The following is a 14,135-nucleotide window of genomic DNA, read 5'->3' as shown; positions in this document are numbered from 1 at the left end:
TTTATTTGTTTAAAAGTATGTTAACCATATGTTTACCTTTTGTAAACTTCGTGTAATTTTAAAAGAGCAAAAGTGCTGCGAAATGTATTGAAGTGAAATAGCACTTTTCACTTACCACTTGTTTGGCAAGTTTTTGGATGTTAGACTATAGTTTCTCCTATGTTTTATAGTCCTAATTTCACTTCTTTGTAGCTTGAAGTAAGCTTGAACTTTGAGCTCACGGTTTCTTATTACAATGATCATGTGAACGAGTGGGAGCAGTTGCTGGAGACTCTACCAACAGAGGACAATCGACTCTGGTCGCTTCAGGTGGGGTACCACTCGGCGGAGCAGGAGTTTTTCTACACCAAGAAGGAGTGGCAAGAACTTTCAACTCTTCAAAACTCGGGTCGCCTTCTCACTTTTATTTCACAAGATAATTTGGAAATCACCATCTCAAAAACTGCTCTTGATGTTCTGAGCAAACTCGGCAAGGCAAGTTTTCCTCGGCCCATTCCAGGTGCCGTTAACAAAAGCTTTAAAGGCGCAAAATTTGGTTGCCTTTTTTGACTTTTTTAAATACATCTTTCATCTGTTGCAATCCTCTAGTCCTTTGAGGAGGCTTACGTGTCGCCCAGACCCGTGATACCCCTACGAGAGTCAATTGAAATAAAAGCGCCCTATGTGTTGCGTAATCAGACGGGTCTTCGATTGATGGTGGTAGTTGACGGACAGCGATTGCGCACCACTGACGAGTCCATCTCGGCCAAATCGGCCTCTTCACTCAGCCTCGGTGCTGCACAGCAAAAGATCGGACTTGTGGGACATGTACTCGAAGCGGGACAAAATCTTGGCTTCTATGATGTGCACATGAATAAGATTGTAAGCCAGTCTTGGTGTAGCTCATCGCCAAATGCAAGCCGCTTGGTTTTCGAGAGTCACAGTTGTTATTACTGCTGAGCGGACCATTATTATTGACATCTTTTGAGGAGTATATTTTACAAGAATTAGTCTCCGTAGGTACAATACTGGACATTGCGAGTACTCGTTCACGGAATATTACTCTAGGTTATGGGAGCGTATTGGTCTGCGGCGGTGGGCTGCTGATTTTCTTTTTTCACTTAGATGTATGCCTAATGCTGTGATTCAAAAGTCTATATGGCACTATTATTGGATCAATAAATTAAAATTTGTCTAATATAGCTTGAATATCTTAATTAAATACCTGCGTTACCTTTCTGATGGTTTAAGCAAAGGGTAACAGCTACTGTTGCCTAATCAAAATGAGTGTCGATGACCTCTTTTTAAATCCTAGCCAACAGTACAATACCTCAGGTCAGCACCATTAGCTCCGCCTCGGTTCATCAATATCGGCCTTGCCCCCAAGTCAGTGGATCTCATTAATGATTGGGGCGTCTTTGCCTCTCGAACAGCCGCTTTAAAAATACATCGAACCGCAAATTACATAGTCTCTGCGGTCTCCATCAATGACAAGGAAAAGAGCCAACCGATTGTCGCCACCATCACAGCCTTTTTGGGACAGAAAACGCTTTTCTTGCAATCCACTCTCCAGGTACCAACAACAATCTCATAAGTACTTTCCTTCGATTACGCTTTACAATCTTTTTCTTCGTTATATTTTCCAAAAGTCTTAAATAATCCCGAAATAGCTTAAATATTTTTTAATAGAACTAATGTGTTGCCTACTGTTGCCTTCAAACGTTCCCCAAACTTCCATCGTTAAACTTTGAAATCTTTTTGCAACATCAGACAGTGACCTTTTTTAATAACTTACGGGTCTTTGAATTGACTTTTAACTTGAATGCATTCCTAATGCATTTTTCCCTTCAGGTTGTCAATGAAACACCCGAGGCCATTAGAATTTTCTCACTCCTCTCCCCCACCTTTTCCGATGCTGTCGCTCAAATACAATTGTTGGCCATAATTGCAGGTGGTGGGTCCTATTCTCTGCCTGTAGAAATCGTCACAAACAAAGAAATAACCGGTATCAGGATGTGCCCAGATTTGGAGGGGTATGTGCAAAAGTTATCACGTCATTTTATCAATCTTCAATTTTTGTTAATTTTTTTAATATTTTTCGAAAGGCTGAGTTTGAGCTTAGAAACGGTAATCCCCCTGTACTTCGATTGTATGAGCTACTTGACCGTTTAAGGATTTCTGAGATAGATTATAAATGTTACACTCTGTGAATCCATTTACACTACCCTTGACGACGGTATTGTTGAAAGCATCATTGGGATTTGGAATGGGAGAAATAAATAGGGGATGAATATATGAGGCATAACCACCACGCGTACGTCTTTTTTAAGAGCTGCACCCTCCACTGACGTGATCTACTGGCCACCCAAGGTGTGTCCTCAGACTGCGAAGTCTGAGAACCGCGGTGACACCTGCATCTACCTGCTGCCCCGACTCGACTCTGGGAGGGAGAGTGAGTGGCCAGTCCAGGAGGTGGGCTGCTCGGTTCCCCTGAAGGCGGAGGCGGGAGCTGGTAAAGCGCTTTACAACTACACTATTACCATGGAGCGGCGCTTTCCCGAGGGCCAGGACGGGCATCCGGATTTCTTGCAACCTCCCTCCTCGACCACCACGGAGCCTGTGGCCTACAACATGGTGATCCGTGCTCCTGCCTCTCTTCACAATCACCTTCCTGTCCCCATTACCTTCTACCTCTGTGTAAGTGAACTTTTTGTTATTTCTTGTTTTGGCTTACTTTCTGAACCATTTACATATCCAAAAGTTTTATAGGTGGCGCAGTCCCCTAAACAGCAGAATCCTGCACAATTGTATTCTTTATCTTGAGAATTGGTAAAACCTTGAAGTAAAAGTCCACTTCACCTTTTGGAGCAATCTCAGTGAAGCATTTATGGGGATTGAACTCAGGCCTTTACCTACTTAGTAGCTTACCATGCAGTATAGCACCTCGCTGACTTAATAAAGAAAACCCACTCTCAGTCCCATTTCTGCATACACTGAATTTCTGCAACTTTTCGACTTCCTAATTAACTTCTCATCGTTTCCTTCGTCCATTGTATTGTTTCTTTGTTAAAATTTAGGATGCAATTTCGACCGTAGAACCAGGTCACACCGCTGTTCTTTCATCTGTCAAGTCTAGTGGATTTTCGGTTTCGGTCAATGTAAGTATTGTTGTAGAGTTTGCTGGATGTGCCTAAAACGAGTTTCCTCACTAATTGCGACACTTTCCCACAGTTCACATATAATAAAAAGGACTATTTGGGCGCGATTAATATCAGCAACAGGACTGAAGAAATGTCGTTACTGCCTTGTGAAACTCAGGATGGATATGACATTTCTCTCTTGGTAAGTTGTTGCCACCTCTTAAGGGAAACTTATCGTAGACAGAAATCCATTCACTGTCTTACACGACTGCCGTTTTTAGAACCTGGGTCTACGCTGTTCGCGTCGCTTGGGTCATATCGACTTAACCGTCTACTGCCCCTATTGGTTGGTCAACAAAACTGGTCTCTCTCTTACTTACAAGGTACAATAAAGTTTTCTGCGCGCTTTACTTTTTTTGCTCGATTTAAAATCTAGTTCGGGATAATCACGCTCCCTTGAGTTGCATTATTAAAACAGATTTTCTTTAGTGGAAGTATTATTTGACTGCAAGTATGCTATGTTATGACGTCAGAGTTTTCCTCCACAAGTGCCTCTCATTTTGGAAATAAAAGCGGCAAAAACATATCTAAAAAACCATTTGTTTATGTAAATCTTTTACGACACTAAACAAATACTGCACACTTTTATGCTCTTGACATTTTTTTTGCTTACGATAACAACTGCCACCTACAAACATTTGTGCACAGTTGCTCTGTAAAGCGTTCCCGCAGCATAGGTATTCTCCATTCTCTTGTCATTATTTTTAATTGACTGTAACATAGTTCTTAGGATAAATTTTTATTTCGTAGTCTATACATAACTAAAATGGCTTTTTACCGTCACACGTGCGGGTTTACATTTATAAAATTGTATTCAAAATGTCAAATGAGAAGTTTTTTCTCAGGTTTTTCATTGGTTTCAGTCAGACCATTTAGACCTTATGCTAGCATTTTTCCGCATTTGCAATCACTGCGCACCATTTCCAATCATGGCTACTTCACTTTTCCACTGATTTTTACACAGTGGACATGCATCGTATAGCGTCGTATCTTTAACCTGCTTTTGCACTTTTCTTGCGATTTCGCAAGTCTTCTTCAAAGTCATGGGTTAGATTGTACACGCACATAGCCATGTCCTGAATAGGAACTCTTCAAAATTCCAGAACCGGTTACAGTACTGGCGTCAGCTCTATGGCTTTCCCTTTCCCACTAAGCTCGAGTTTTTTGCATTATCGCAATATGGTATTCTTAAGACCTTACTCCGCTAGTTACTGGTCAAATCGAAAAGTGCACTTAGAGTAAGCTGGTGCGATTTGCCTTTTGTGTTGGGTAGAGGTATTATGTAACTACTAATCTACTTCTCTACATCCTGCCATGCTTGGGTTGGTTTTCCAATGCATGTTCACCCGTTCCCAAATAGTAGACTGCCGCTATAGTGACTCTTTTTCATACATTTTTCTGCTGTTTAGGATCAAAATGAACTCGAGTTTCACCATCCTGCTGGATTCTCGGATGTTTTCCTCTTCTCCGTCACATCAAAGACTGCGTTACTCCAACACAAGGTTTGCGATTTTAACATTCTAATACACAAATGACGAGAAACGAATGTTTAAGGTAGTCAGCTCAAATGGATACATGTAGTATTGGGGTTTAATGTTGACTTTTTTGCTTATTTGAATGACGTTGACGTTAATAAATGCTCACATAACAGACAGAGCGATCAGTTATATTCTTCGAAAAGAGTTTACCAATATGTCTCAAACCTAGGTCTCATAATTCCTTCACCCACTTTCGTGATCTGATTTCGTTAAAGTTGATGTGAATTTTTAACGTAATTGGATGTCCACTGGAGGATTAGTTACTTTACTAATTCTAAAGTTATCTTCAAAAAGTAACATCATTCATACTTTTCAAATTTGTAAGATAGTATCACTGAGAAAGACACTTAGGGGCTTATAAGCGCCAAATAGTTTTGAAAATGATAGTATGGTTTCCCTCTGCCTTCAGCCTTCTAGTAAACTTCATCTGCAGCCCGTCAGTAGCACAGATCACGAGAATGCTGCTAGCGATGCAGTAGCATCGACATCATCTGAGCACAATTGCTCCAAGCCTTTCCACAGCATGCATCGTGGAATTCGTCTGATTCAGAAAGTGAAGGTGGTCATTCAAGCCTTCAATCCACTTTCCTACACACACACATGTGCATTAGATTTAGCACTTGATTGCGCATAACCTGTGCATGCTGTCTCCTCTTACCTACCTATTGTTTCGTTACTCCGTCGTGATGGCTTGCTTGTCATTTATGCCAAAGTCGTAACGCCAGTACTATTTAAGTCAGCGAGGAAAATACAAGGGATGTTCAAGTTCAACCGAGGTTTGAGTCTATAAAAAAACGCAGAATTTCAAGGAGTACAGACTGCGTCTATTTTCCGCCATAATCCTCTACTACTGAAAAACTTCGGTCTAGAACGATTTATCAGTGTCACCGAGCCATCCTAACTTGCTTCTCTTCATCATCAGTCTTGGTGGCCGCTTTGTGCTGACTTTTCAAAATTGTGAATATTCGCGCGTGTTTGTGTTTGAAAGATTAGTCTCCTGTTCGGCAGGTTATATTTCCATTATCCAGAGTCGGCCATTTCAGGGCCGTCATTGAAATATTTACATCAAACGAGTTTATTACTACGGCCGAGTGTCCCATATCCGTACCGTGCTTGAAGCCTTCTGCAGATGTAAGACTTTTACGTCTTTGTTCATACGAGGCTTAACCGTCACTCCCTGTAGTATGTATGCACTACTAATGGTGCTCGCCATCTTGAATAACGGTGCCAAGACGTACCGCTACAGTGGCACCCCTTTTTATAGGTGTAGGGCCAACAATCCGGATTGGACATGAACGCCATTTAGCTGAAGTTCGTTTCATTCTATCTAACATTGTCAGGCGCATCATTCTTGTCAATGAAACCACCAAGCCCTTGAGCTTCCAAATTTACTTCTAACACCTCAGGCCTCAATATCCATCCGATTCTGATGAGGAATGCGGTGCAAACTGTTTGAATAGTAGTGCCCTCTTTAAGCACGAGATGTGGCATTGTCCCTGCCAAGAGACAGCGCATTAAAATGGTCCTTGTAGTCCAAGTTCTTCCACTGCTAACACGTGAACGCTTGCTTTGAAGTGTTGTTTTGCTGTTAGCGCGCTTTTCTGGCTGCTCTTTGTTGTAGAGGTGCAGTGTGTCTTTTTGTGCACGTTCTCCCACTGCACAACCTGGAGATCCGCCCCTGAAGCCTTACATACAGGCGGCTAATGATGTGGAACTGCTAACCTTGGTTTATTGAGCTTTCCCCTTTTATTTTGAAATTTCAGATTGCAATGCGAACAGAAGACTCACTTTGGTCCTCTAAGTTCTCCCTTGACACGGTTGGAAGTTGGGACCGAGTACATTGCGAGGGAAAGCTCGGAAGGTCTTACGAGGTCTGTTTGAGGTTTTTCGTGTGCGCTTTTCTGAAAACTTTTTGCTAGTAGAAATGTTTTTCCTTGAGTTAGGAAAACGAATCTTAATGAACGACTAAAATACGTTAAAATTTTGTTTGAGCTAGCCTGTCATCATCATTATTAAAAATAAACATTTTCTCGTCTTTAGATTGGTGTTAAGATAAATCTTTCGGCTTCCGGTCTCACGAAGATAATCACTTTTATGCCCTACTTCATGGTCGTTAACAAAACCTCGGTAAGATATATTTTCGTTCAGATTTAGTTCTTATTAATTAGCGTTTTTTTTTCATGTGAGATTTACGTATTTGTATTCATATTTTATGGGACTAAACAATTTGTGCGGAATATTCTGACGCTTTGGACTATGATGCTAAATTATTACCAATGTAGGTGGCTGTTGAGTGTGCGCAAGTTCGGGACATAGGGAAAAACATTCTTGACACTTGGATTCCCATCAAAGCTGGTGATGTGAAACCGTTTTGGCCGGCCACTGGCGACACTCAGAAGATGCTAATGACTTGTCGCGTGGATCAGAAAGTAATCACTGACTACTTCCCCCTTTACGAATCAAACACTGTTCTTCTGAAGCTACCCAATCCCGTATGTTCACTAGCTTTCACTATTCCATTTTATTCCTTTGTTCCCAGTTTCATGCACTCGCTAATCTCTTGATATAATGTCTGTTCGTCGGAAAAAAAAGGCGTTTTGATGACTGCTACTTATTTTTAGTACATTGGTTTGTACACGGATGTTCAGACAACGGATGAAGCCACTGTTATCAACCTCCAGCTTTACAAAGAAGGGATGGCGTTGGTGCACATCATTAACGATATGGATGGTGGACGCAATGTCCACTTTTATCAGAAGTGAGCCATCACCAATGCTCTCTTAAAGCCAACTAAAATTTATCCCCACCCTCTCCTATCTATAATAAATTGAAATACAGAGAAGTCGATTGCGATCCTAGTACCCCATTAACTCTAATTTACATTAGCTGGCTGGAGGAGGAAAATTAGGTTTGTTGTTTTTACAATTTTTAGAGGCACAGGTGTAACACATACTCTAAAGTCAGGTTATCAAATGTTCTACACATGGGACGATGCCAGTAAACCACGGCAATTTTTCACCTTCGTAGACAATTCTCAAAAGACGAGGCAGGTGGAAATAACAACGGTGCGCGTACTTTTATTTCAAATTCATAATTTTCGCATAATTGGATTTATCTTTTTCGTATTTGTTAATTAAGCACAAATTCAAACCAAGCAAACGTCAGTTTGCGTAGGCAACTGCCTGATTCCAATACGTTCTTTTACTTGTAGGACAGTTATGAAACATTTGTGTCTGGAAACGCCAACATCCATGTTGTGTCTTTTCTTTCGAAACTTCAACGAACCCTTCTCTTCACAAACGACCCTACTGTTGCAAATTTGACAGCCAAAGTAGGTTGTTTATCATTACTTATCTACCTGGATATTTTGGTAATGTTAACAGCCCCACCCTATCCCTCTCAACGTCGTCTCACTTTTAATTAAAGTTGCATGTACTTTAGACAACATAAAATGTCATAATTATGGTAAAATTACGATTATGATTACTTAATCTGTGTTTGGAAATGTCTTACCTGAATATAGACTCCCGCATGAATGATTGTGCATCGATGTCAGTGCTAGCGGTGATATTATAATTCCATACTAGTTATTTGAAGTGATTATTACTCCCTATGCTAAAAGCCGAAGTACTAATGGCTTTCTTTCCCCACTTTGATTGACCACAAAAGAAGCTGACTTAAAACCGTTTATTGTGTTTGCATCTGCTCTTCTTTAGTCTGGGGAACTGGAGTCGGTTACTGATCGCATCTCGCTGGTACTTCAGTCTGTCGGGATTTCTTTGGTAACTAATCAGCTTCGCAAGGAAGTCTGCTACATCTCGATTCGCAGGTTTGCATACTGTCAAAACCTCACTCCTATTTTGTTGATTGTGTCTCCTCGCAGCTCAAAATCGGCTAACAGTCACACAAAGTTCCAATCTACTTCTATTTTTGCATTGCTAAAGGATTTTATGGCAATGTTGAATAGTCAAGGTTTTTCTGCTCCTTCTATGAAGGAAGATGAAAGGTTGAATACAACTTCACCGTATTGAGCCGTGAATTATATGAAAAATTGTGAATCGAATGTTCGAAAATTCACTAAGGAAAAGTATATCGAAGGGACGAAAAATTGTCGTCGTTGCAATCATGTCTATTATAGCATCTGAAGCGCCTGCAGATGCTGTACTCCTTTTGTTTTACTCCCCAGCTCGGATATCATATGGAACAAGATGAGACGAGGTAACCGACTGAAGCCTTTGAAGCCGGATGTGAGCGAGGCTCTAGAGGACGTCTACAACACCTTCCTTAACAGAGTCGCCCAAAATGAGGACTTCCCCAAACGTGTGACTCTGCCCGACACTATCCGGCCTACAACCACGGTAGACTTAAATCAGATGGTCATGCTGGAACCCGAAAACTGTACCCTCCAGCGAACTTTCGAGCCGGGCATGCAACTACAGTATCGCGCCTCGCCCAATCAAATACAAATTCACGCAAAAATCTTCCGAGTGCAAGTGGATTCGCAAAGACTTGACGCACACTTCCCTGTAGTCTTCGCTCCCTTCCCTCAGCCTACCTCCGTCGTTGTCGACTCTGGTACCCACTCTCAGCTTTTTTTTAGTCTTGAATCGAATTAATCTCGTGCTGTACTTCGTGATTGATGTAAATTAATCTTTATTTCTGTTGCTGATACCGTTGATGTATCCCTCAAATCTCATGCTTGTAATCACGCATTTATGACAGTTTCTTGTTTCACTTCCATCCATGCGTGCTAATAAATAATTCCAATTTTCGAGAAGTGGATTAGATATAATTTTTACTCATTTCTTTTTCAGGTTCAAAAGCCTTGGTTGAGGTATTCACCGTCATCTGCAAGACAACGGACGAGGAGGTATATCGATTCAAGTGAGTTTCTTAGAAATGCGCAATTATTGCCACCCCACTTTGACGTTGGTACTCTGATACTCTCATTTTCTCCCCATGTAGGCGTCTAGAGTGTTTAATTCAAGAGATGCAGTTTCAACTAGACCAAGGTTTTCTCAACGACATGATTGACTTCTTCGCGGGGAGCGTCATAATTCAAGACGAAGTAAGGCAGCGGATTTTCAAACGTGCATCAAACACCTCTTTTTTAATTACTAATTTGAAGCTGTTGTTTTATCACTCTTCAAAGTGGGAGTCATAGCATTACTGACGGCCACTGCTTGTGCCTCTACCTGTTTCGTGCCTTTTAGGGCTTTATTGTCTCATCCTTTTTACTCAATTCATTTCATGTCTGTTTCTGACTTGTGTACAAACTTCTTTGAGATGTTAGACCATGCAGAGGAGATCACAGTTTAGATTTGCGCGTTCAGTCTTGTGATTCATTAGCACAAAAGAATTGTAAACTTGTATTCACATTATTTGATAAAACTTCGCATCATGGACGCATTTTTCACCTAAGGATAGGTTTGTGTTTTTAACATTATTACTTTAACAGGATTCCTCTATTAGGTGGATTGGGTTAATCATTTTATCTATTAGGTTTGCTAAAATGCTTTCTTTGCTTTCATAACTTGAGTTTTCGGGGCATAATTTGCTTATTGTTCGCTTGTGACTCTTGTCGGATTCTGGTATTCTCAGCCTGATTCATTATCTCAAATGATTGGAATGTGAAGTAGAGCCTTCGCTTTTCGGTTATTCAAAATAGACGCGTAGCAACAAAGCCATATTTACTCATATCAATGTTTATTTCTTTTCAGCTTGTTGGTTTTCTCGCAGACCAGAAGCTCACAAGTGGCGCATTAGTTGACGCTCCTGTGGTGAAGGATGTATTACAGACTGGAAGGGAGTCCATTATCGACTACATTCACATTTCTCCAATCAAGGTATGTTTCTATCTGCATATACTAATAATTACATCTGTTAGTAGTACCCTCACTAAGCCTCCTAACATGGTTCTACTTACAGATGCACGTCAGTTTCTCCTTGCTTGGAAGCTCTCAAGAATCTCAACCGAGTGCCCTTCACAGTGATGTGCTCAAATTGTTCCTTCAGTCCCTAGGAGTCGCGCTCACAGATGTACAGGACGTTGTCTTCAAGTTAGTTTTTCTTTTCTTTATCATTCAAATTCCCCTTTTATCTACTATTTATAACTACATGGGTGATTTTATTGCTAATGGGCAAGCCCTTCTCTGAACCCCTTTGGATGTGTAGCATCCTCCTACACGTTAACTCGGTATATTTGTCTCAGAATTACTAATAAAAAAAACTTTCTGTAGCCCCTTTGTCCAATAAATTGGTGAAATATGACTACTTGGAAATTATTACCATAGGCTGGGCTACTTTGAGCGTCGAGGAAGAATAATGTCCTTCTCCAAAATCCTTACTGAGATGGGTCGTTACTATGCAGGCCAAGCAATTAAGCAGACCTATGTACTCATTCTTGGTTTGGATGTGATTGGGAATCCATTTGGCGTTATCCGCGGAATGGCACAAGGTGTGGAAGATCTTTTCTACGAACCTGTTAAAGTAATTTCCTATTGTGTATTTTGAACTTTATCACTCTCCGCTCTGAACTTAATGAGTCTATGGCTAATCGCTTGAATTTATATGCTTGAAAAACAATTAATTTAAAAATAGTATTCTTTGATTATCGGATAGGAACATTAGCAATCTCCTATCACATGGATAGTCTCATTTGTAAATTCTTGAATTTTTAGTGTGTTGACTTGTGCAAATTTACTGACCGTATTAAACCGCCTTTCGGCATGCTCGGTTGCGCTCAACACAGGTCAAAGATTATGCATACTGCTAACTTTAGTAATTACACAGCTATAGATTTAACCCTATTTTCACGTTAAGCCCCACTACTAATGTTTGCCACTGCTTTAGGGGGCCGTTGTTGGAACAGAGGAATTTGCTGAGGGTGTTGCGTTGGGAGTAAGGAGTCTCTTCGGCCACACCGTTGGTGAGTTTTATTTCTAGTAGTAAGAGCATTTTGCACAATCATAACTTTACCCGTTGTTTTGCCGGACAAAGCGTTTTGCATTCATTGGAATGAAATTAACATATGTAGCGTGTTTGGTATTCCTTTTGCGACGTGACTAGGTGGCGCCGCGGGTGCGATGTCGCGCATCACAGGCACCCTGGGCAAGGGTGTGGCGGCGTTAACCCTAGACGACGAGTACAAGCGTCGGAGGCGCGAAGAGATGACCCGAACGCCTGATAACTTTGGCGCTGGCATGGCTCGGGGTGGCAAGGGCCTCGTCATGGTAAGTACCCTTCCTCTCCCCCCACCCATATTCTCTGTCACCTATGTTTAGTCTACTTGAGAAATGCTACTTTCAATTCTGTGGTGTTTTCGACCTCAACCTTCTCTCGTATGAAAATGTATGCGTTTTTTAACTACCGGTTCAAACTTAATGGCCAAATTAATCTTTGTACGTCAGTTTCAATTCGACTACAACTTTCATTAAGCGTATAATCTGTAATACTATGGGAAAGTGCAAACAACGTTTTCGGTGTGCTTTTCATTTTTGACAAAGTTTTTTTCACTTTCGATACTGGTTTTTAGTAACGCTATAATCATTGTCTTTCTTATTAACTTTTTGGGACTGGAAAAAGAGGAATATAAAACGTGTGTATTTTTTGCATTCACTTGTCAGGGTGTTGTCGGTGGTGTGACGGGCATCATCACACAGCCAATATTGGGAGCCAGAAAGGAGGGTGTGGAGGGCTTTTTCAAGGGTCTTGGCAAAGGCCTCATCGGCACCGTAACTCGACCCGTCTCCGGCATGGTTGATTTTGCCAGCAGCTCCTTCGAGGGCATTCGAAGGTCCGCATCCCGCCAGGCATTTAGACCCACCGAATGCACACTGACTTCACTCTGCTGTTTGAATCCTTAGATCACTGTGTAGCGGCATATTCTCAAGTTATATGGAAGAGGTTTTTAAAAGGAACTTTGGTCTTTTGAATGCACTAAGATAGTACTAAATTGTCTTATCTATGTAAATGTTTTGGCATGCACTAATTCATTGCTTTTTTGCAATTTTATCGTCTACGAAATTCAAAGCATCTTAAAAATTCAGAGGATGGTTGTTTTAACTTGTAGCCGTTTTGTGTTGGTTGTCTTGTGTGCGTCAACCACTCTTCCTTTGCTGTTTTTAGAGCCACATCCACCTCAAAGGACGTGCTTCCAGTTCGTCCGCCGCGGTTCATCCATTTGGATGGCGTCATCCGTCCCTACGATCGGAACGAAGCTGAAGGAAGCATCATTCTCAGTGTATGCTCGAATGCATACCATCTAGCACCCCCGCTCACATTTCATTGATGTCTTTTCAATGGGCCATCTTTAAACTGTTTCAGAGGCTTCGCGACAGATCTCCATCTGAGGATTATGTCTTCCACATACCACTGAGGCGAAACAAGGGTATCTGCATGTTGACTACCGAGTAAGTCTGCCTCCTTTTACATGGCGTGGAGCAGGTGTGGGATTGTCAAACGCTTTCAAACGTTGGTTCCAGATAAATAGGAGTACAAGCGCGATGATTTTCCCACTACTTTGCAATTATTTTGCTGTTCACCAATTGAGAGATGTCCAAATTTGATAATTTTCTAACTACTAGATGTGATTTGCTCACTTAGGCGAATCCTGCTGGTGACAATGAACGAGATCTTGGGCAGTTGCACAATTGATTGGCAGGCTAAATTGTCCCAGCTCAGCGACTCACAGCATAAATACGAATACGGTTTGGAGCTCCAGCTTGGCAATGCCTCCAAGACAAAGCTCTTCGGCGGTGCTTCCAACGTGAAGCAGATTGAATGCACTCCCGATAACGCTTTGGTAAGGGTTTTGGATTCAGGAGCTAGTGATTCCTGAGTCTTAGTGTTAAGCTCATTTTCATTATATTAAGATATTTATGCTAGATTTTAGGTTGTTCTACATTCCATTAATTTTCTCCAAACTTAGTGCTATGCACATGAAGATTGTCGCCACGGTTACAACTTGAGTATTCTAATTTAATTAAAACTTGCTGAAAGGTACATGTGCGATCTTTGTTTGGATTTTGAGGTGGTCAAAATGGTGTCATTTATCTCTTGAAAGCCAGGAATTTTAAGATAGTGGAGATTGTGTGACCGCGGAAATCATGCTCACGTCCTTCGCCACATTCGTAGTCGGTACTAGGCGCGTCAGCGGTCAGTCGAATGTAATGCAATGTAGATCTCTAAAAACAAGCTTTTTTTCAAAAAAAACTTTGCACTGCTTTTGCTTGGACTAAATTAATGTCACAAAGGTCAGAATAAACACGGCAATACTACTGTGATATATTCTCTTGTATTAGCGGTACCTTGTTTAATTTAGCGAATGCTTACAAAGATACGGATGCTTGTGGGCGAGGATCCCAGCGATGGGCAGACTATCCCTTCTAATCGAGTTTGCTGAAGCTGAATAATTTCA

General features: G+C 41.3%; 1 protein-coding gene across 1 annotated transcript in view; it reads left to right on the top strand. All coding sequences in view use genetic code 11, as the record gives it.

The window, feature by feature from the left end:
- EGR_00351 (Vacuolar protein sorting-associated protein) overlaps nucleotides 1-14,120 on the top strand; it is a gene marked incomplete at both ends in the record, with an annotated part of 36,151 nt that extends 22,031 nt beyond the window's left edge. The window contains 30 exons of the mRNA XM_024489600.1: nucleotides 193-504; nucleotides 589-861; nucleotides 1,295-1,552; nucleotides 1,831-2,012; nucleotides 2,310-2,676; nucleotides 3,057-3,137; nucleotides 3,211-3,321; nucleotides 3,401-3,502; nucleotides 4,589-4,681; nucleotides 5,127-5,276; nucleotides 6,481-6,588; nucleotides 6,758-6,844; nucleotides 7,000-7,209; nucleotides 7,339-7,475; nucleotides 7,650-7,782; nucleotides 7,929-8,048; nucleotides 8,434-8,546; nucleotides 8,904-9,292; nucleotides 9,532-9,601; nucleotides 9,683-9,785; nucleotides 10,438-10,563; nucleotides 10,646-10,776; nucleotides 11,011-11,206; nucleotides 11,570-11,645; nucleotides 11,786-11,949; nucleotides 12,343-12,512; nucleotides 12,845-12,959; nucleotides 13,043-13,128; nucleotides 13,322-13,520; nucleotides 14,040-14,120. Of these exons, the coding sequence (XP_024356278.1) occupies nucleotides 193-504; nucleotides 589-861; nucleotides 1,295-1,552; nucleotides 1,831-2,012; nucleotides 2,310-2,676; nucleotides 3,057-3,137; nucleotides 3,211-3,321; nucleotides 3,401-3,502; nucleotides 4,589-4,681; nucleotides 5,127-5,276; nucleotides 6,481-6,588; nucleotides 6,758-6,844; nucleotides 7,000-7,209; nucleotides 7,339-7,475; nucleotides 7,650-7,782; nucleotides 7,929-8,048; nucleotides 8,434-8,546; nucleotides 8,904-9,292; nucleotides 9,532-9,601; nucleotides 9,683-9,785; nucleotides 10,438-10,563; nucleotides 10,646-10,776; nucleotides 11,011-11,206; nucleotides 11,570-11,645; nucleotides 11,786-11,949; nucleotides 12,343-12,512; nucleotides 12,845-12,959; nucleotides 13,043-13,128; nucleotides 13,322-13,520; nucleotides 14,040-14,120 (4,743 nt within the window). The remainder of the gene's footprint in view (nucleotides 1-192; nucleotides 505-588; nucleotides 862-1,294; nucleotides 1,553-1,830; nucleotides 2,013-2,309; nucleotides 2,677-3,056; nucleotides 3,138-3,210; nucleotides 3,322-3,400; nucleotides 3,503-4,588; nucleotides 4,682-5,126; nucleotides 5,277-6,480; nucleotides 6,589-6,757; nucleotides 6,845-6,999; nucleotides 7,210-7,338; nucleotides 7,476-7,649; nucleotides 7,783-7,928; nucleotides 8,049-8,433; nucleotides 8,547-8,903; nucleotides 9,293-9,531; nucleotides 9,602-9,682; nucleotides 9,786-10,437; nucleotides 10,564-10,645; nucleotides 10,777-11,010; nucleotides 11,207-11,569; nucleotides 11,646-11,785; nucleotides 11,950-12,342; nucleotides 12,513-12,844; nucleotides 12,960-13,042; nucleotides 13,129-13,321; nucleotides 13,521-14,039) is intronic.
- Between the last annotated feature and the right edge of the window lie 15 nt (nucleotides 14,121-14,135).

The sequence above is a fragment of the Echinococcus granulosus genome (genome assembly GCF_000524195.1).
Source record: "Echinococcus granulosus chromosome Unknown EG_S00001, whole genome shotgun sequence".
Taxonomy (NCBI): Eukaryota; Metazoa; Platyhelminthes; class Cestoda; order Cyclophyllidea; family Taeniidae; genus Echinococcus; species Echinococcus granulosus.
This window is presented reverse-complemented; position numbering and strand designations above follow the sequence as displayed.